At 34.3% G+C, this 21,639-nt stretch overlaps 2 protein-coding genes across 2 annotated transcripts in view; one reads left to right on the plus strand and one right to left on the minus strand.

The window, feature by feature from the left end:
• Positions 1–21,639, plus strand: part of LOC148950041 (cilia- and flagella-associated protein 157-like) — an 83,031-nt gene that overhangs the window by 24,836 nt on the left and 36,556 nt on the right. The window lies entirely within an intron of this gene.
• LOC148950042 (uncharacterized) lies at positions 1,342–17,462 on the minus strand. The gene is made up of 5 exons (XM_089091425.1): positions 17,445–17,462; positions 15,335–15,527; positions 13,123–13,228; positions 6,429–6,512; positions 1,342–1,547 (listed from the first exon to the last, which is right to left on the minus strand). Exons 2-5 carry the CDS (start codon positions 15,494–15,496, stop codon positions 1,477–1,479), a joined length of 423 nt encoding a protein of 140 aa, XP_088947551.1. The 5' UTR covers positions 15,497–15,527; positions 17,445–17,462; the 3' UTR covers positions 1,342–1,476.

Here is a 21,639-nt window from a genome sequence, read left to right on the forward strand (position 1 = left end):
CACTTGGAGAGGGAGATGGTCACTCGGTGGATCTGATTCAATCTAGGAGGAGGAGCTTAAATCAAAGTTTAGTAAAGTTGAAGCTTAAAACTGTGAGTCCTTGAATGGTTTAAACTAGGTTGACTATGCTTGTCAATGGTAAAGTTTCTAACTCATAGTTCAGGGTATGCATTAAAAGGAAGGGGGCGAGTATTGTTTAGGTGACTTTCATAGTACCTGTTGAGCTAACACAGTTGAACAATCCTGCTCAACCAAAGTACCTTGTCCCAGTAATTTATTAAGTGGTAAAACACCGAATGGACCGAACAGCGATGAACTGTAGAAATATAACTCGGTACATTCTTACTTTTACCTGTCAAAGCGAACGGATATGTTCTGCTTCACAAGAGTCAACACCTACAATCCCTAAGAGCGGCAGTTTCCGACCTTAGTGAAACTAAGAGGTGTTCGAACTCAGTTTAGTAAAATGTAAATAAAAGAGCTTGAGTCTAGCAATAGCTCCTCATTTGTATAGGACTGTAAAAATGCATTTTAAACATACGTATTTACACATACATCATTTAACTATTCAAATGTCCTTAAACTGACGTCGATGAGTCAGTAAGTTGAGAGACTTAATATTGAATTATACAAACAAATGGAATGCTGAATTGAATATGAAAAAGTTTATATCGGTGTGCTTAAACTGTTTGATTTAATTAAAATTGTTGATTCAGTTTTTTTTTTGTCTTGGGTAGAATTACAAGTTTCGTTGGTATTTGATTTTGTCCAAAAGCTTCCCATAAATAACTCTGTTAAAATACAGGTTCATGAAGATGTAATAACTTTATTGATAAATCGATTCAAAGTTTCAAAATAATCTCCGTAGCAATGATTTTCAATAACAGGTCTCAACCAGTCCAAACTAAGATTTTAGTTGAACCTTGTCGTTGAATCATTTTTTTATACTCTATGGCCCCCTTGCTCCGAGAACTTAGTTGGATAAGTTGCTACAATCCATGGTGACGAAAAATTTTGCTTTTATTGATGGAACAGATGTTTTTTAACTAATAACTATTGCAGGATCACACAAATAAGACACATTGCTTGGACACTTGCAATCATCAACTATCTCGAATGAGGTGGCATGTACATAAATCTTCGATAAAAAAACATATTAGAGAAAACATCACACAAAAACGTCAGCCAGAACAACCTTTAAATTTATGAATTGTCTTTACATCCAATAAGTTCACGAAAACACAAATTTCCAAAATGTCGATACGTTTACTAAAAAGGCTTCTACAAAAATTAGGAGCGAAGCTGATTCTTGTTTTTGTGAAGTGTATTTTAAAAACTTTGAAGTAAATTTCGGTAATTCTAGGTAATCTATGCTATTTTATACAGTTGGTGTGTTCAGTCAATTTTAGTAGTTTCAAGTAGTCTATGCTATTATTTCCAGTGATTGTGTTTAACTGACGTCTTCTATAACTCAAATCATGAAAATAACAGCAAATAGACTACAGGATGTTCAGGATAGTTCAGGATGGCAGGTGGGCTGGTGGCATCTGAAATAGAAACAAAGAAAATAAAAATTTATATAAATGCTATATAAATTCACCAAGTTCAAAGATTTTCAAAAGAGATGTGAGACGAAGGCCTGAGAAATTCGATTAACATTAACATTCGATTTCATGTTGGGGTGCCCATGGTAAAATTCAAGTCTTAAAAATATTGGCAAGACCTAGTTTCTTTTTTTAATACCGGGAGTTCCAGTTCATTAATAACTTGATAATTTTGAGCTGGTTCTTGTAATTACCTGTTTTTTTGCAATTACCCGTTTTTTGTTTCTTACACAATATAATGTCTTCATACTGTGCCTGTTCAAAGAACAGGCACAGTTATTTGATTATTGTGTACTTATTATTATTATGTATATATATGTACTCAGCTTGAAACTTTGGGTTTTCTTTTTTAAGGTTTTTAAATTGTTCCAATCCCTTACAAAACAGCGAATAATTGTTAATAATAATTGAAAAGTTTACATTTTTTGGGCCTTGCTGGTGAAATTAAATAACTTAATAACTTAAATAAGATTAATGAAATATCGAGTTGATGGTCTCTTACAAAAAAAAGCTATTTCTAAAATTTTCCGACATTTCTATAGTTTTAATTAAAAAATAAAGTTATTTCTCAGGCACCGTTAATATTTTTTCTTTTTATATAATAGCTTTAGCGCTTCGGAACTGAACTTGAACAATTTTCAAGTTTTTTTTTTTTTCTGAAAAAGCCATTGGGGTTATAAGAAAAGAAATAAGGTGTTTTTCTAACAAACAACTTTCTACTAAGCTTAAAATTTTTAATTTTCTTTTGTAATATTTTTGAAATTACCAGTGAGTGGCTCTTTACTACGCAATTTAATATCTTTCAATACTGTCTTGCTATCTTTTATCAAAATATACGGAAGCATTTTTTAAATTAAAAAACTTTTCCTGTTTACACAATTTAATGTCTTTTCATACTAATTGTGTTCAAATATATTTGATTGTTGAAACTACTCCAATTTCTAACAACGATTTGTATGAATAGGCTTCAAACTTTTTTTAGGTTTTTGAATTGTTGTAATCCCTTGTTAAAATATACAAATATTTTTGCAATTACCAGTTTTTTTTGGTTTTTTTCGCAATTTAATGTATTTTTATGCTGTTTTCTATTCAAAGATATTTGATAATACTACAAATCTGATTTCTAATAACGAGATCTAATAAGTTTCAAGATTTTTTATCTCTTTATACAGGTATCACATAGCTGTAATAACTTATTAGAAAACATAAAATTATCTTTGAAATTGCCATTTTTTTGCTCTTTAGACAATTAAATACCTTTTCATGGTGCAGGTTCATCAAAGATATTTGATTATTGAAGCAAGACCGATTTCTAACACCGATTTTCTACTAATCTTTCAACCTAAGCTTTAATTCAAAGTAGGGTGGAATAAAGATATAATTCTTCAAAAATATTGTAGCATTCTACACGGGCGTAATTTGCCATGGGGCAGGGGGGCAACTACCCCAGTCAGACCTCAGTTTTTCCCCTACCAAGACCCCGCTTTGTCCACCCAGCTAAAATTTAGTTTATTTCAAAACTAAGATAAATCTGCATAATTCAAACCTCAACAAAAAGCACATCAGATTTTTTACAATTTTATTTATCTTTACAGCACTATAAAGTGCCTTTATAGCATCAAATACTACCTTTATGATACCCAATATCTTATTTTTTAGCGTTTGCTTTCATTTTCACGTGATTTGGGAAATTTGCCTTCAACTTAGCCTGCCTACCAACGACTTTGATGAAATTATGCCACTGGAATTCAAACATAATAACTTCACAGGTTTAAATTTATAATTGCCATACAACACATATGTTTACACGTCTTAGTTGTATTTCTAATTCCAAAGTGTGTCTCTTGCGGCTTGAGCATACCGAGTTTTACACTTTTGATTATAATTTGACCCTAGAGTTACTCTGGTACTTAAAAGCTTTATTATTTTTTTCAAAAACTTTTGCAAAAAATTTTAACCTGATTTTCAAAGGTTCGTTTTCAAAACAATCTAAGGTGGAATGTGAGGACTATATTCTAGTGAGTGCTTCAAAACAATTCTTATATCTATAAAAATTTCATTGAAACCATTTGTGGGAGGCTTTTTGCGAAAAATAATGTCAGTTTTACGTAACGTGCGATGCTACAACCGAACTAGAGTCAGTGATAGTCCTGCCCTATCGTGTAGCAAGGAAAAATGTTGATTAGCCCCCCTCCCTTGTACCCTAAATTTTCCGGCCAGATTTTAATAAAATTTTCCTTTAATCTCAAACTTATTTTCAATTTCAATTTCTATCTTAGTTTAATTGTTACCATTATGTAATATTTCTTGTAATAAATTTTTGTTTTACTAATCAGTTGATAATTCATTTTTTAATTATTATTATCTTTCTTAAAATATTATTATCTAATTTAATTTTATTGATTTATTAATAATTCATTAATTATTTTCATTTATTAACTGCATCCTCAACTCTATTAAAAAAAAATATTCCAAATTACCAAGTGATTAAAACTTTTAGATTAATTATTTATAATTTATGCTTCTTAAATTTTGGAACCCAGGGCAAATACACCTTTCCCCATAAAACGGCCACTGAGCAGTTTTTCAAGTTCAACTATTTATTATCCGAGTCAAATATGTCTACTAATAGTTCCAATCAAGACCCTAGGCATAGATAAGGTATAAAATAACGTATAATACCATCCCAAAGGTACTACAGTAACTATCCATGTTATATACCATTTAAGAGTACAAGTGATATTAAGGCTTGTTGTACATTTAATTGTTTAATTTTTGTTCGTTTTGGGCTTAATTTATTCTTTAATAGTAATCTGGTCGTTTCGATTTTTAATCTTAAGAGTTATTAAATTAAAAAAAAGTTTTTTTTTAAATTAAATTAATGAGTTAAAATTTAAATATTATAGTAAAAAGACAAACCTAAATAAATAAAATTTATCACTCATTCACTAGTCAATAAACAGTTTTCAAGAATAGAGCAAATGTTAGGTGGTTTTTTAAAATTCTACCTGATTCTAAAAATAATAGTCAGGTCAGTTTTTTTATTATTAAGTTCAAATATATTGTCACCAATACATTTTGAAGGAAGACTGCATGTCTGTGATACATCTATTTGAAGATCATTTAAAGATTTAATACCCATAGAAGCAGCCGTATCATCAGCAAACTGGGTATCTAGAGAAACTGAGGTTGTAGCAAAACATAGATCGTCAACATAAATAAGAAAGAAAAGAGGGCCCATAATTGGACCCTGAGGGACACCAACCGATGACGACAGTGGAAGGAAAGAAGAAGTAGAATCATTAATTACAGAAACTTGTGTTCTCTCAGAAATATAAGAGTGTACTAAATCGAATGCTTTTGCTACGAACCCCCAAATTATTAAACTTATGAAATATATTAAGTCGAACTGGCCAGCCATGAAAAAAAACCAACAAAGTTAAAAATCTCTAAAAAAAACAAACAAACGAGACTGTGGCCAGTGGAGAGAAAATAAAACAACAGAAACAAAACAACGTGGATATTTTGCCTTTATAAAAACAAGGCGTCTTAACCACGAAATAAGCACAATAAGAACAAGATAAAAAAAAAAAAAAAACACAAGAAAAAAAAAAAAAAAAAAAACGAAACCCCAAAAAAAAAACCACACAAAAACACAAAAAAATTTAAAATCGGCGCAAAAATAAACACGTTGGGAAAAGATGCGATAAATTATTTAATTCAGTGAGGACACCAGAGTAACTGAGGAAAAATAAAAAAAACTGTAAATTACTTTAATTATTCAGTTGCAAAATAATCCTTTTGTTAGCTATTACTGAAGCAAATCGTTTTGGTCTAGCAGGTAGAATCGTCCCCTGGTGATTATTTAAAGTCTATACTCCCTCTGTACTTGAGGAGTTAAGCTTTCGAATGTTTTCATAAACTTTGTCAGTATATAACTCCAACATATCCCTAGTTATGGAATGCTTCGCAAACATATTTTTTGTAATTTCTATGGCTTCCCTGGCCCATTGGGTGTAACCCTTATCATTAGAAATAGCCAAGGCTTCATCAAATTTTACAAAATGATCTACTTGAAGCCGAATATGCTCTGCTAAAGCTGAAACGAAAGTTTCTGGAGGCTTGCTTAATTGTAGGGTTTTTCTATTGAGTTTCGGTGTTCAATAAACCTTTCAACAAATTGTTGGTGAGTCCTACCAATATACGCAAGGCCCAGCGAGAGTAGTGTGTTGAAAGGTGATGCATTAAAAAAATGGTGTTATATTTTTAATCTTTTCTTTTATTTATGTAAATATAGTGAAAAGTATTTTAAACTGTTTTAAGAAAAGTCAATGTATTTTAAAGTAAAAAAACGTATATGCATTGTAAATTTGTGTTTTAATGTTATATGTAATAGGCCTAATAAATGGGAGCAGCCCCTTGCCACCGTGGGTAGCTAGAATGAGAATTTTGAAATTGCTGTATGGTAAATTAATGGATGGAGAATCGTATGAAGGAAAAAAAATTTTTTTAGGAAAAAGATAGATAAAATGTACTAGGAGAGAAAGAATTATGTATATGAGGAACAATAAAAGCGGAAAGCTATGGAACGTCGAGTAAGATGTAAGATAGATAGGTAGTAAAGTGAAGGAATAATAGAGAAACAGGGAAAAATTAGATTACAAAGAAGCAAGGAGTCTTAGATAAAAAAAGAAGAAAGAAAAAGGATTGATTTCTTTTTAGGAATACTAAAAGGAAACAATAACCAATTTGACGTGAAGTATCACCAACCTATTGTTAAGAAGACGAAAAAAAAAAAGAAAGACAAAAAGAAAGAGCCCTTACAAAATTTGGGACTTATGGAGTCTATGAGTCCATTTTGAATGGCCTCATCTGGAGAAAACCATGTTTCTCGCTGGAACCATTGATCTAAAAAAAGAGACAAAAAACAAGGATAAATTCACAGTAAACATAAATCAGAAATCTATTTTTTCTGAAGCTCGTAGCTTTCGATAGGTACTCTAACCTTACTTACAGCTCCTTACCGTGAACTGTTTGATATCACATTCATTTATGAATAAAGCGTGAAGGGAGAATTATTATTTTTTGTCATATGAAAGACAATACTACAGGGAAAGACGCAAATTATAGAATTGACAATCTTTTTTTTTTTTTTTTTTTTTTTTTTTTTAATGAAGATTTAGAATTGATGCTTCAAGATGCGGATGATTTTTTTAAATTTTCATAAGAGCATTGCCCTAAACAGCCGCTTGCCCAAAAAAACTATATTGTTACATGCAGAAGTAAGATACTTGTCAAGAGGTCAAATTAGAGGTCAAGAGGATAGGAAGATTATTGTAATTAAAGGACGACATCGCAAAAAATTTTTACAAGAAGAAAATATGCAAAAGTAAAAATCTCAACTTGTCTCTTCGATGAAAAAAAAATTGATATATTTAATCAGAGAGAGAAGAGAAAGTGAAAAGAGAATGAGAAAGGATAGAGAGAGAAGAGAGGGAGGGACAGACACGGAAAAAGAGAGGAGAGAGAAAGACATAGAGAACAAGAGAGGAAAGAGAGAAAAGAAGAGAAAAGAAGAGAGAAAAAGAGAGAGAAATAAAATAGAGGAGAGATAGGAGAGAGAAAGAGAGAGAGAGAGAGAGAGAGAGAGAGAGAGAGAGAGAGAGAGAGAGGAGGGAGAGAGAGAGAGAGAGAGGGAGAGAGAGGGAGAAAGGAGGGAGAGAGAGAGAAAGGAGAGAGAGAGAGAGAGGAGAGAGAGAAAGGAGGGAGAGAGAGAGAGAGAGAGAGAGAGAGAGAGAGAGAGAGAGAGAGAGAGAGAGAGAGAGAGAGAGAGAGAGAGAGAGAGAGAGAGAAAGGAAGGAGAGGGAGAGAGAGAGAGAGAGAGAGAGAGAGTGAAAGAGAGAGAGAGAGAGAGAGAGGAAGATAAAGAGAAAGAGAGGGAAAGAGATAGAGATAGAAAGATAAAGGGAGATAAAGATAAAGAGAGAAAGATAAAGAGAGAGAAAGAAAGAGAAAGAGAGAGAAAGAAAGAGAAAGATATAGAAAGAAAGAGAAAGATAAAGAGAAAGAGAGAGAGAGAAAGAGAGATAGTAAGATAGAGAGAAAGAGATTGAAAGAGATAGAGATAGGAAGATAAAGGGAGATAAAGATAAAGATAGATAAAGGTAAATATATAGATAAAGATAGATAAATATATAGAGAGATATATATCTATAGATAGAAATATCTAGAGATATATATGTAAAGAGAGATATATATAGAGAGAGATATATATATAGAGAGAAATATAAAGAGAGAGAAATATAAAGAAATAAAGATAAAGAGAGAAAGATAAAGAGAAAGATAAAGAGGGGGAAAGATAAAGAGAGAGGGAGAGAGAAAGAGAGAGGGGAGAGAGAAAGAGACGGGAGAGAGAACGAGAGTGGGGAGAGAGAAAGAGAGGGAGAGAGAAAGAGAGAGGAGAGAGAAAGAGAGAGGGGAGAGAAAAAAACAACAAAGAGAAAAATCTCAAAAAAAAACAAACAAACGAGACTGTGGCCAGTGGAGAGAAAAGAAAACAACAGAAACAAAACAACGCGGATATTTCGCCTGTATACAAACAAGGCGTCTTCAGCACGAAAGACACACAAGAAGAAAAAGATAAAAAAAAAGACAAGATAAAACTAAAAACCAATAAAACCCCCACCACAAAAAAAAAAAATAAAAAAAAAAAAAAAAAATGTACAATCGGCGCAAACTGATCCACATAGGGAAAAGATGCTAATATAGAGTTACTTCAGTGAGGACACCAGAGTAACTGAGGAAAAATAAAAAAACTGTAAATTACTTTAATTATTCAGTTGCGAAATAATCCTTTTGAGTAAAATCTTTACTCCCTTATTGACTGTTGATTCACTCTTTAGAAGGTTATTATAAATTAGGTCAATATGTAAATTACCCGTGTCCCTATTTATGGGAAGGTTAGCAAACATATGTTTTATAATTTCTATGGCTTCCCTGGCCCATTGGGTGTAACCCTTATCATTAGAAATAGCCAAGGCTTCATCAAATTTTACAAAATGATCTGGTTGAAGCCAAATATGCTCTGCTAAAGCTGAAACGAAAGTTTCTGGAGGGGTTTTTTCTATTGAGTTTTGGTGTTCAATAAACCTTTCAACAAATTGTTGGTGAGTCCTACCAATATAGAACTTCCCACAAGAACACGGAATTTTATACATCCCACTTACTAAATTTCCCTGAGTTAAATCCTTACCAGAACTAAAAAAACTACCCATTGGCCTCAGCGATTGGGAACGTATCAATACCAAATTTACGTAAAACCCGTGAAAGTTTCTCACCCAAACCAGGTACATATGGTAATGAAATGAAGCTTTTTGATACAACTAAATCTAAAGACTGAGAAACCTCAATAACCATACCTTTATGTTTAACCCGTCTATTTTTAATTATTTTATCAGTGAACTTAATTGGATAACTATTACAAAACAAAATATCCCTCAAGTATAACAATTCCGAATCCAGAAATTCCTGGGAACAAATTCTAAAGGCTCTATCTACTAGTGAAATTACAACCCCCCTTTTCACCAACATAGGGTGGCAAGAATGAAAATTTAAATACCTATCATTGTTCTTTGGTTTTCTGTAAATCGAGAAAAGTAAATGGAGTCCCTCTTTTAATTATTAAGATATCCAGAAAAGGCAATTTGATTTTTTCCTAAAACTCAACTGTAAATTTAATATTACAATCGAAAATATCTAAGTGTTTGTGAAATATGTCTAATTATCCCCACTCTTGCGTCCTAATTTTAATTATATTATCCATGAAACTACTACAGAGGCAAGTGGAGACTTTAAATCTATGTATACTGGAGGTTTTAATGACATCTATGAATAGATTTACCAATAAAAGAGAACGAGAAGCCCCCATAGGTAACCCATAAATTTGTCTATAAAACTCCCCTCGAAAACCAAAATAAAAAGAAAATTCATTTACCAGAATAATTAGTCTCATAGTGACATCAATATCCAAACTGGCTGACGTCACATCCTGTATTAACTCAAAGTGTTTTTCTAATTTACTTTTTATAATATCATCGCACCTTTTTAAATTACAATTTGAATACATGGACAAAACATCAAAACTGCAAAGAATTGAACTTTTCTCCAGCGTGAAATTTCGCAATTTATTAGTAAGATCAGTCGAATTGTTTAAATATGATTTTCGTGTTCCCAACAGTGTACGCAAAGCTACCGACAACCATTTTCCTATTTTTTACACAGTTGACAGAAAAGTTGACATAATGGGAAGGAGGGGGGATCCAGTCTTATGAATCTTAAGTAGACCATAGATCTTGGGTGCCGAACAACCCCTAGGATAATTTTTATTATAAAAATGTTGAACAATGTAAAGATTATTTTTCATTGACTCTAATTCCATTCTTGTTGATTTTACATATTTATCTGTAGGATCAAAATCAATTTTTTTGTTTGTAATAGTGTCAGAACTAATGAATTTCATTTGATTATTATTTTATCTTTTAAAATATGTACCCATTTTGGAACTGAAAACGAAACAAAATTAAAAAATCAATTAAGCCTAATAGCTTTAAATCACGTAATTTATGAACAAAAACAGAGACGTTTTCAACTGTCTAAGGAATTAAATTCTGTTGAAAACTTTTTAAGAAATAACCTTACATCTAACATTTTTATAAGGATTAAGGAAATGATTTTCATTTGTCCAAGGTTCGTTTGGTTGACAAGTTTAATAAACTTTTGTTTGAGAATTTCCAAGATTCAGATGTTTTTTTTATCCTCGTCATCGTCTGGGTCCAGCAATTAAGAATTTGTCTTCTAAGCTTCTTAATATTCAACAGGAGGCTGTTTTGTTGAAGGGCTATAAGTTTGGTTTTCCAACACCAGTCCCCTATTCAAAAATAATTTCAAAGGTGGAGTCAGGAATTATGGTTGCTATAGATAAGGTTGATATTCCTCAAGAACTTGGATCCGAGATCTTAGGAAAACTAAACACCTTTAATATGAACTTAATAGGTAAAGAAATTTCCCAAAAAAAAGGCATTAAAATCCTTTCTGATTTGAAAAAGGATAAATTACTTACTATCACCAGAGCTGATAAGGGAAACACGATCTGAATAATGAACACTGAAGATTATAATAATCAAATGAAATCCATTATTTCGGACACTAGTACATACAAAAAACTTGATTTTGATCCTACAGATAAATATGTAAAATCAACAAGAAGGGAATTAGAGTCAATGAAAAATAATTTTCACATTACCCCACAGTTTTATAACAAATATTATCCTAGGGGTTGTTCGGCACCTAAGATCTATGGTCTACCTAAGATTCATAAGACTGGATCCCCCCTCCGCCCCTTTGTTTCAACTTTTCTTTCAACTGTTTCAAAATTAGGAAAATGGTTGTCGTTAGCTTTGCGTCCATTTTTGGGAACACAAAAATCATATTTAAAAAATTCGACTGATCTTACTAATAAATTGCGAAATTTCACGCTGGAGGAGAGTTCAATTCTTTGCAGTTTTGATGTTGTGTCCATGCATTCAAATTGTGATTTAAAAAGGTGCGAGGATATTTTAAAAAGTAAATTAGAAAAACACTTTGATTTAAGGCAGGATGTGACGTTAGCCAGTTTGGATATTGATGTCATTATGAGACTAATTATTCTGGTAAATGAATTTTCTTTTAATTTTGGTTTTCGAGGCAAGTTTTATAGACAGATTTTTGGGTTACCTATGGGGGCTTCTCTTTCTCCTTTATTGGCAAATCTATTCATAGATGCCATTAAAACCTCCGCTATAAATAGTTTAAAATAGCCCCGTTCGTTTGTGATCGTTTAATGAAGGATTTGGTGTGAGTTTGGAAAAATGAATTGGGCTTCTTAGACCTCTTTTGTAAGCATTTAAATAGTTTTGATAATTATATTATATTTACAGTTGAGTTTGAGGATAATAATAAATTACCTTTTCTGGATATTTTATTAATTAAAAGAGGGACTCCATTTACTTTTCTCGATTTACAGAAAACCAACGAACAATGATAGGTATTTAAAGTTTCATTCTTGCTACCCTATGTCGGTGAAAAGGGGGTTGTAATTTCACTAGTGGATAGAGCCTTTAGAATTTGTTCCCAGGAATTTCTGGATTCGGAATTGTTATTCTTGAGGGATATTTTGTTTTGTAATAAATATCCAATGAAGTTCATTGATAAAATAATTGAAAATAGACGGGTTAAACATAATAGTAGGGTTATTGAGGTTTCTCAGTCTTATAAAATTCAGTCTTATATAAAGTGGGGTGTATAAAATTCCGTGTTCTTGGGGGAAGTTCTATATTGGTAGGACTCACCAACAATTTGTTGAAAGGTTTATTGAACACCAAAACTCAATAGAAAAAACCCTACAATTAAGCAAGCCTCCAGAAACTTTCGTTTCAGCTTTAGCAGAGCATATTTGGCTTCAACCAGATAAAATTTGATGAAGCCTTGGCTATTTCTAATGATAAGGGTTACACCCAATGGGCGAGGGAAGCCATAGAAACTAAAAAACATATGTTTGCTAACCTTTCCATAAATAGGGACACGTGTAATTTAAATATTGACCCAATTTATGATAACCTTCTAAAGAGTGAATCAACAGTCAATAAGGGAGTAAAGATTTTAAATAATCGCCAGGGGACTATTTTACCTGCTAGACCAAAACGATTTGCTTCAGTAATATCTAACAAAATGATTATTTAGCAATTGAATAATTAAAGTAATTTACAGTTTTTTTTATTTTTCCTCAGTTACTCTGGTGTCCTCACTGAAGTAACTCTATATTAGCATCTTTTCCCTACGTGGATGAGTTTGCGCCAATTGTACATTTTTGTTTTTTTGTCTTTTTTTTTTGTGGTGGTGGGTTTATTGGTTTTTAGTTTTATCTTGTTTTTTTTTATCTTGTTCTTCTTGTGTGTCTTTCGTGCTGAAGACGCCTTGTTTGTATACAGGCGAAATATCCGCGTTGTTTTGTTTCTGTTGTTTTATTTTCCCTCCACTGGCCACAGTCTCGTTTGTTTGTTTTTTTTAGAGATTTTTCTCTTTGTTGGTTTTTTGTCATGACGGGCCAGTTCGGCTTAAGATCTTTCATAGAGAAAAAGAGAGAGGGAAGAGAGAAAGAGACAGGGGAGAGAAGGGAGTGAGAGAGACGGGAGAGAAGGGAGAAAGAGACGGGAGAGAGAAAGAGAGACGGGAGAGAGGGAGGAGAAGAAAATGAGGGAGGAGAAAGGAAAGAGATGAGAGGAGAAAGGAAAGAGATGAGAGGAGAAAGAAAAGAGATGAAAGGAGAAAGGAAAGAGATGAGAGGCAAAAGGAAAGAGATGAGAGGAGAAAGGAAAGAGGAGAGGAGACAGGAAAGAGGGGAGCAGAGCAGAGAAGAGGAGAAGAGAGAGGAAAGAGAGAAGAGGAGAGGGAAGGGAAGAGAGAGAGAAAAGGAGAAACTAACCGACTGTTGCAGGTAGTTGTCTTGTATGTTTTACGTATAATTCCTTTAAGTATGCCTCTTTTTTAGCCAGACGGTTACCATAACTATGCAGCTGCTGGAGATTTCCCTAAAATATAGTAAATGATTTTTAAATTCATTTTGACAGAAAAACATCTTAGTATATTAAAAGCTTTTAAATTGCCGCAAATGTAGCAAAACCGTTTGTAGTCAGAGGTTCTAGGTGAACACCCCCCCCCCCCCCACGGAAAATAACCCCCGTGGAAAATAAGGCTTTCCAAATTTGGGAATTTTGTTTGAGTTTTATTTTTTTAATTTCCGTAGGAATTTTGGTACTTGTGTATTATGCGCCACTCACTCAAATTTACCCTGTGTAAAACTCGTTGTTTCTGGTAGTTTCTTTGTTACTTTAGAAATAAATTTACGCTATAGATTTGCACACTAGGTGGGGGAGGGGGAGTAAGAATAACGGGTCTGGGTGCAAAATGTGTTTGGTACAAATATTCTGCATATTAGATAGATAAACAAATAAGTGTATTTAAAAGTCAAATATACGGCCATGAACACAGTAACTTCGTTACTTTAGTTTCTTCGTTACTTTAGAAATAAATTTACGCTATAGATTTGCACATTAGGTGGGGGTGGGGCGGAGGAAGAATAACGGGTCTGCATGCAAAATGTGTTTGGTACAATTATTCTGCATATTGGATAGATAAACAAATAAGTGTATTTAAAAGTCAAACATACGGCCATGAACACAGTAAAGTAACATACATGAATATACTGAATGGGGAGGGGGGCTAAACCCCTCCAAAAATACCCTTATCACACCAAAAAATGTTCCTCCTCCTCCTTCGGAAAGTAACCCCCGCGGAAAATACCATCGGGGAAAATTTTGAGCAAAACTACCACAAATCACCATTAACAAATAAATGAAATATACAGACGTTTTCAGGAGGGATTTTATGGTGGGGGGTCAGAGGAGGGGATTCCCGATGGATCTATGACATATCCCAGTGAGTGTATTACATCCTGATTGCAGCAATACTAGCGACCTACATTATCGTGCTTTTGAAATGGTCGCTTCCTAACAGATGCAAATATCCTAGTATTGGGCCGACCTGTTTGACCCAACGATTCGGCTTGTTTAGTCCCAGGTTGCATAAATTTCATTTAGGCAGAAACCGTAATGCTCCCGGGTCGGCACTGATGTTTTTTCAAAAAACACTTAAATGAAACATTACATTTACTTTATACTAGGATTTTTTTTTCTTAAGTTAACAAAATTTCCAGATGCCTCACTAAATTTCTGTCATTTTTTAGAGGCCATATACCTTGAAAGAATTATTTTCTGACTTAAACTATAAAAAAAACTAAAATTAAAGTTTCAAATTTAGAAACCTTATTTTCCACAGGGGGGAGGGTATTTTCCAAGGAGAGGGTGTTTTCAGCGGGGGGGGGGGTATTATCTGGGGGGAGGGGGGTAAACGCTGGTCACCGTGGTGAGAAGATGGCTTAAGTCAAAAATAACCACCTCCGTCCACTCTGTTGTAAGACTTGGTAGTTGCCAATTTTCCCTTGATCTTTACCAATTCAGACGACAATTACTACGCCGTCTACGAGAATCGTTTATAACCTAAAAGACAAGAGAAACCCCATTTACGAGTTGCATACTCAGGTGTGCATAGATACACTCCTGGATGGTGGAGGGTGTGTCAAAACATTAAGAGTGACTTTTGACCTCTATTTCATTATATTTTTTTTATCGGCACAGGGCCTCCTTGCCAAAATCAGGAAGGATTTCTCCTCTAACCCATACCCCCCCCCCTGTGCATAGGTATATCTACATCTACCATGTGTATAATGAAAAGGAGAAAAGAAGAAAGTAAAAAAGGAAAGTATAAAGGATACCCAGATTAACACAACATAAAAAAAAAAAAAAAAAAAACTTTCCATACGTGAAGGGATTTCTCCTCATACCTCATACCCCCCCCCTGTGTACAGGTACATCTACATCTATCATGTGCATAATGGGAATGATAAAAAAAGTAAAAAGGAGAAAAATAGGAAGTAAAAAGAAAAATAGAAAGTAAACCCAAATTAATACACCCAAGAAAAGAATAAAGGAGAAAAGAAGAAAGTAAAAAAGGGAAATTAGAAAAGAAACCCAAATTAAGACACGCAAAAAAATAAATTGTCGTCGATCTATACTTACCCTAAAATCGCCCCATGGCGGGTGGACCATCATTTGGCTATGGGGCGTGATATAGCGGTAGCCTCTCTCACCCGCCATTGCAATTAAGCTCCCCATGCTCAGAGCGTTTCCGGAGACCACAGTCTTTATTGTGCATTGGCAGCTCGTAATGAAATCATACATCTGGAGAGCTGATTCGACACAACCCCCATCACTTGAAAATAAAAAAAAAGATTAACTGAGAAACAGCTTTTAGTCTTAAATCCTTCTTCTAAACAAGGGCTTCGTTTCATTCAGGATCCCATTTATGATTCCTAGTTTCCTGGCGACCCCATATAAATGGGAAACGAAAGATTACTATATAATTTTAACAGGATTAGAATTTCATAAAAACCTGCAAAACAATAAAACTAACAATTGCAACAATTGTATTTTATCAATATTGGTAGTAGTTTTATTTATTTTAGGTTTATTTTTAGCTTTAATCCTTCCTCTTTTGTGCTGAAGACGCCTCGTTTCCATACAGGAGAAATATCCGCGTCGTTTTTTTTTTTATCTTTTGTATCTAAGGGCCGCAGTCTCGTTTTTTTTTTTCTCTGTTTGTTGTTCTTTGTCAGGGCTGGGTAATTAAAATACAAAAGTACACATTTTCGCAGAAAGGAGTTTGAAATTTCTATGAAAGCGTCCTCTGATATGCTGAATATGATGCCGTGATTATCATTATGATTCTATGACTTTTAAGAGATATTCCCCCTTTTCTCGAAAATAAGAGAAAATTTCTCAGGCTCGTAATTTTTGATGGGTAATACTAAACTTGATGAAACTTGTATATTTCAAATAAGCATAAAAATCTGAATCTTTTGATACATAAAAAGGGATGATTTTTTGACTTATATTTACGAAAAATACCTACAGTCTTGACTATTTACATTTTTTTTTTTTTTTTTTTTTGTGTGTGTGTGTGTGTTATTATTATGACGAACCTGAATACAGAGGGTCGTTTTAATACAAAGCCATCACAACATGAAAACTAAATAAAATAGGTCCAACACCCTTATATTCATTTTCTTCAAATATTTTTTTTTAGCGGCGAAAAAATACCTAAAGTCTTGACTATTTACGGTTTTTTTTTTCCTTATTACTTCAAACCTAAATACAGAGGGTCGTTTTAATTAAAAGCCATCACAACATGAAAAATAAAAAAAAAAGGTCCAACACCCCAGTGGCTACTACATTTTATATTATATATTAGACACCATTTAATTATATTTTTTTTATCGGTAGAGGTCCTCCGTGCAAAAATCAGGAAGGATTTCTCCTCAAACCCATACCTCCTCCCCCTGCGTACAGGTATATCTACATCTACCATGTGTATAATGAAAAGGAGAAAAAATTAAAAAAGACCAAAATAGGAAGGAAAAAAGAAAAGAGGAAAGGAGAAAAAAAGAAAGTAAAAAAGGAAACCCAGATTAAGACAACATTAAAAAGTAAACCCAAATTAAAAAAAAAACTCCATATGTAAAGGGATTTCTCCTCATACCCCATTCCCCCCCCCCCTGGGGACCGGTATATCTATATCTATAATTTTCATGATGGAAATGAGAAAAAAAGTAAAAAAGGAGAAAAGCTGGAAGTCAAATGGAAAATGTAAATTAAAAGCAAATTAATGCACCAAAGAAAAGAATCAAGGAGAACAGAAGAAAGTAAAAAAGGGAAATTAGAAAAGAAACCCAAATTAAGACACGCAAAAAAATAAATTGTTGTCGATCTATACTTACGCCAAAATTCCCCCACGGCTGGTGAACCATGATATGGCTATTAGGCGTAGAATAGCTGTTGGCTTCGGCCCACATATCTGAAAATGAATGTTTGCATCTGCTACTATATTGTATATTAGAATTGTGCAAATATTTATTATGGTAACAATTATCCCTTACAGGTAAAATGTGGTTCAATACTGCTTTCTAGGGTTGTAATGAAAGAATCTATAATATGCTTAGGACTTGTTCAGGAGATGAAGTAGGCCAGATTACCAAAAGTTATCCTTGTTGACCAACCGAAAAACAGTACTGGGTAAACGACTAACGCGTCTCAAGTTTGCATTAGATAAAAAAAAAATAAATGAAACTACCTATTTATGACTATACAGATAGGGCTTGTGTAGGTGATGTATTCATCATTAAGACTTGCACAATTATACATCTGCTTAAGTCTGGCGTAATCTAGAAAAACATAATTCTTTCACTTAGAAACAGCAGTGCAAACAGGGTTAGTATTTGTTAAATGATCAATATGGTAAATGATTAGGGTGCCAAGCATATTGTTGTTTAAATAACTCAACAAATAACAAAGTATGACAAAAATATGATACTTTAGAAATAAATTTGGGCAATATATTGGTACATTAAAGGCGGATGGGAGATAAAGTATAGTGGGTCTAGATGCCTAATATGTTTGATGCAATTATTCTGCATGTTATGTAGTAAGAACCATTTTCTAACTTCACATTGTCTAATACTTTACCCCCAACCCCTTAATATGCAAAAATATTGCCCAAATTATATATTTTCCATCTATTATGTAACTTCACTTTGTCTTGTCTCACACTAAGCTAAAAGTAACTAACAAAACATCCGGCTCTCTTACTGGGCAGTATGTTGAATTAGCGTCATTATCAATAAGTTTCAGCCAGTCTTTTAGTTCATTTTGCTTTTTCCACGCTTACCTGTGTTTTTTTTTTAATAAGCCCACGTTCCCATATCTAGTTTTTGACATTAACGATAATAAAAGATTTGGGAAAATTCCATCTGTCTTCATTGACGTGTTCCTGAATCTGGCAATGTATGTTGTAAATAAAGACTAGAATTTACAGATTTGTTATTTTTTTTTTTTTTAAAGTAAAATGAGCCCAGTTCGCGCTGAATATTTTTGACATACATTTATTGCATTAGGTATGAGCGTCAGAAGAACAAAATTAGAAAAATAATAGGTAGGGCATAGATCATGCAAGTACCAATAACTGTATATAATTGGTTATTATTATTTACTTTTTTTATTGTGTACCATTAGTCACATAATTATCACTATCAGTATTTAGTAATCGTTATTTATTCCATAGTAAATCATTACTTACTATGAAAAGATCACGTGTTTCAAGCCTAAAAATAAAACAACTAGACATTTTTTTAATTGTTTTGTACGTGTTCTATGTTAATTTTTTGGTTCAATGTTTGCAATTATCTAATAGCTGTCAGTCTGGATTATTCTATGGATATATTTTTTGGCTTTCTGCCACTTTCTTTTAAATGCAAAAACAAAATTAGGAAGGGGGGCTAAACCACCTAAAAACGCAGTGTCTCGTTATTATATGGATGTTTTGTTTGCTTTTGACCGCTATCAACGTTGACTATGTTTTCAACGCAATTCCACATACGTGATTCAGAATCAACTCATTATGATTGCCATGTTCTTAAATGTTGACAGTGCCTTTGATTCCTTGATGAATCGAAAAATTTTGAATGGTATTATTGAAAGTGGTATGTACAGAAGACTTTAAATTTGTGAAGTTAACTTGAAGACCGTGAAATCTGTATTAGAGTAGGCAACACCACCTCTACTGACACCTTGAAAGTAAAAAGGGGAGTACCACAGGGATCAGCATTGGAACGTGATTTCTATAATATTGGAGTTTATGGTATACCAATTGATGATGGAATATCAGAGCAAGCATATTTGCAGATGATTAAGTTTTCTGGGTCACAGGAAGAAACATCAGTTAAGTAAAAAAAAAAAACCATAAAGGCTGTATTGCAACAATTAGAGAATTGGGTTGCCAGTGTTGACATCAACTTCTTGCATAAAACAAAAGGGATGATTATAACCAGAAAAACTTTGTATCATTGCTCCAGCATGACTTTAGGTGGCAGGAAAATCGAATATGCTAATCAAATGAAGTTTCTAGGCTGTATTATTGATAGGAATCTAAATTGGAATCCCCACATAGATTACACTAAATCAGCATGTATCAGAAGACTAAATGTTATGAAATCACTAACAAGGATCACTTAGGGCAGTAGAGCCAAATTCCAGATAGATTTTCAAAAATACATTACACCAAAGCTTGAATATGCTGCAGCAATATACCAATCAGCTTCACAATCAACCCTTAAAAGACTGGATACAATACAGAATTCAGCTCTGAGGATTTCCTCTGGATACAACACCAATACCATTCCTGTTATCAGAGAGTGACCTCAAGGACTTGGAAACAAGAAGAGGTATAGCAGTATTGAAATATATCAAGAAACTGTGGACTGCTGACAAAACACACCCAGTAAAATCAAGAATAGTAAAACCAGGTGCCTTTACATAGCCAACAGTCAGTATTCCAAGCAGAAATTATTGCTATAAAAAGGCTTTTCAAGGAGGCACACTTGTGCCTCTATAAAGAGGCGACCCACCACAATGTTAAGCGATTTCAGGTCCTAGAGGTCGCAGAGAGACGGCGGTAATCGCATTTTGTAGCCCAAGCTCAAACTAAGAAACTTGCAAAATTTAATCCTCCTCTGACTTTATCTTCATGGGGTAAACTGGGCCGGAATTTTCGACCCTCCCACCACAGCCCCCTTTAACGTTGTCCGATTGGGCTGAAATTTAGAGGTTAAGCTTTCCTAGAGCCTGGGAGCTTATCCTCGAAATTTCAGCTCAATCCGATCACTCCTTCCCTGTTTTCAAAAAACCAAATATAGCCACTTAAAATTCATCATTTCTTTTTTTTTTTCTTATCCACGCCTACAGGCCACAGTTGGCAACTGATCCGAGTGAATGAGGACTCATTCGAAGCAAAATTCAACCTGTTAGGGCCTTTTGATATTTTCAGACCGAAAAAATTATTCCCCGAATTTACATTTACGAAAAACCTCGTTTTCCTATAAGAACCCGCTATAAGCGGGCTAGCCCGCGAAAACGCGGGCTCGTTTTCCTATAAAAGCCCGCAAGCGATTTCCGGTCCTAGCGGTCGCAGAGAGACAGCGGTAATCGCATTTTGTAGCCCAAGCTCAAACTAAGAAACTTGAAAAATTTCATCCTCCTCTGACTTTATCTTCATGGGGTAAACTGGGCCGGAAGTTTCGACCTTCCCACAACAGCCCCCCTTTAACGTTGTTCGATTGAGCTGAAATTTAGAAGGTAAGTTTTCCTCGGGTCCTGGAGAGTATTCTCAAAAATTAAGCTCAATCCGATTACTCTTTCCCTGTTTTCAAAAAAACAAATATAGCCACTTAAAATTCATCATTTCTTTTTTTTCTTATCCACGCCTACAGGCCACAGTTGGCAACTGATCCGAGTGAATGAGGACTCATTCGAAGCAAAATTCAACCTGTTAGGGCCTTTTGATATTTTCAGACCGAAAAAATTATCCCCCGAATTTACATTTACGAAACACCTCGTTTTCCTAGAAGAACCCGCTATAAGCGGGCTAGCCCGGGAAAACGTGGGCTCGTTTTCCTATAAGAGCCCGCAAGCGATTTCCGGTCCTAGCGGTCGCAGAGAGACAGTGGTAATCGTATTTTGTAGCCCAAGCTCAAACTAAGAAACTTGCAAAATTTCATCCTCCTCTGACTTTATCTTCATGGGGTAAACTGGGCCGGAAGTTTCGACCCTCCCACCACAGCCCCCCTTTAATTCTGTCCGAATGGGCTGAAATTTGGAGGTTAAGCTTGCCTAGGGTCCGGAAACTCATCCTCGTAATTTCAGCTCAATCCAATCACTCCTTCCCTGTTTTCAAAAAACCAAATATAGCCACTTAAAATTCATCATTTCTTTTTTTTTCTTATCCACGCCTACAGGCCACAGTTGGCAACCGATCTGAGTGAATGAGGACTCATTCGAAGCAGAATTCAACCTGTGAGGGCCTTTTGATATTTTCAGACCGAAAAAATTATTCCCCGAATTTACATTTACGAAAAACCTCGTTTTCCTATAAGAACCCGCTATGAGCGGGCTAGCCCGCGAAAACGCAGGCTCGTTTTCCCATAAGAGCCCGCAAGCAACTTCCGGTCATAGCGGTTGCAGAGAAACAGCGGTATTCGCATTTTGTAGCCCAAGCTCAAACCAAGAAACGTGCAAAATTTCACCCCCCTCCGACTTTATCAAGGAGGCACACTTGTGCCTCTATAAAGAGGCAACCCACCACAATGTTAAGTGATTTCAGGTCCTAGAGGCCGCAGAGAGACGGCGGTGATCGCATTTTGTAGCCCAAGCTCAAACTAAGAAACGTGCAAAATTTCATCCTCCTCCGACTTTATCTTCATGGGGTAAACTGGGCC

Source organism: Artemia sp. Qi Xiang Cuo, chromosome 7, assembly GCF_049724085.1.
Source record: "Artemia sp. Qi Xiang Cuo chromosome 7, ASM4972408v1, whole genome shotgun sequence".
NCBI lineage: Eukaryota > Metazoa > Arthropoda > Branchiopoda > Anostraca > Artemiidae > Artemia > Artemia sp. Qi Xiang Cuo.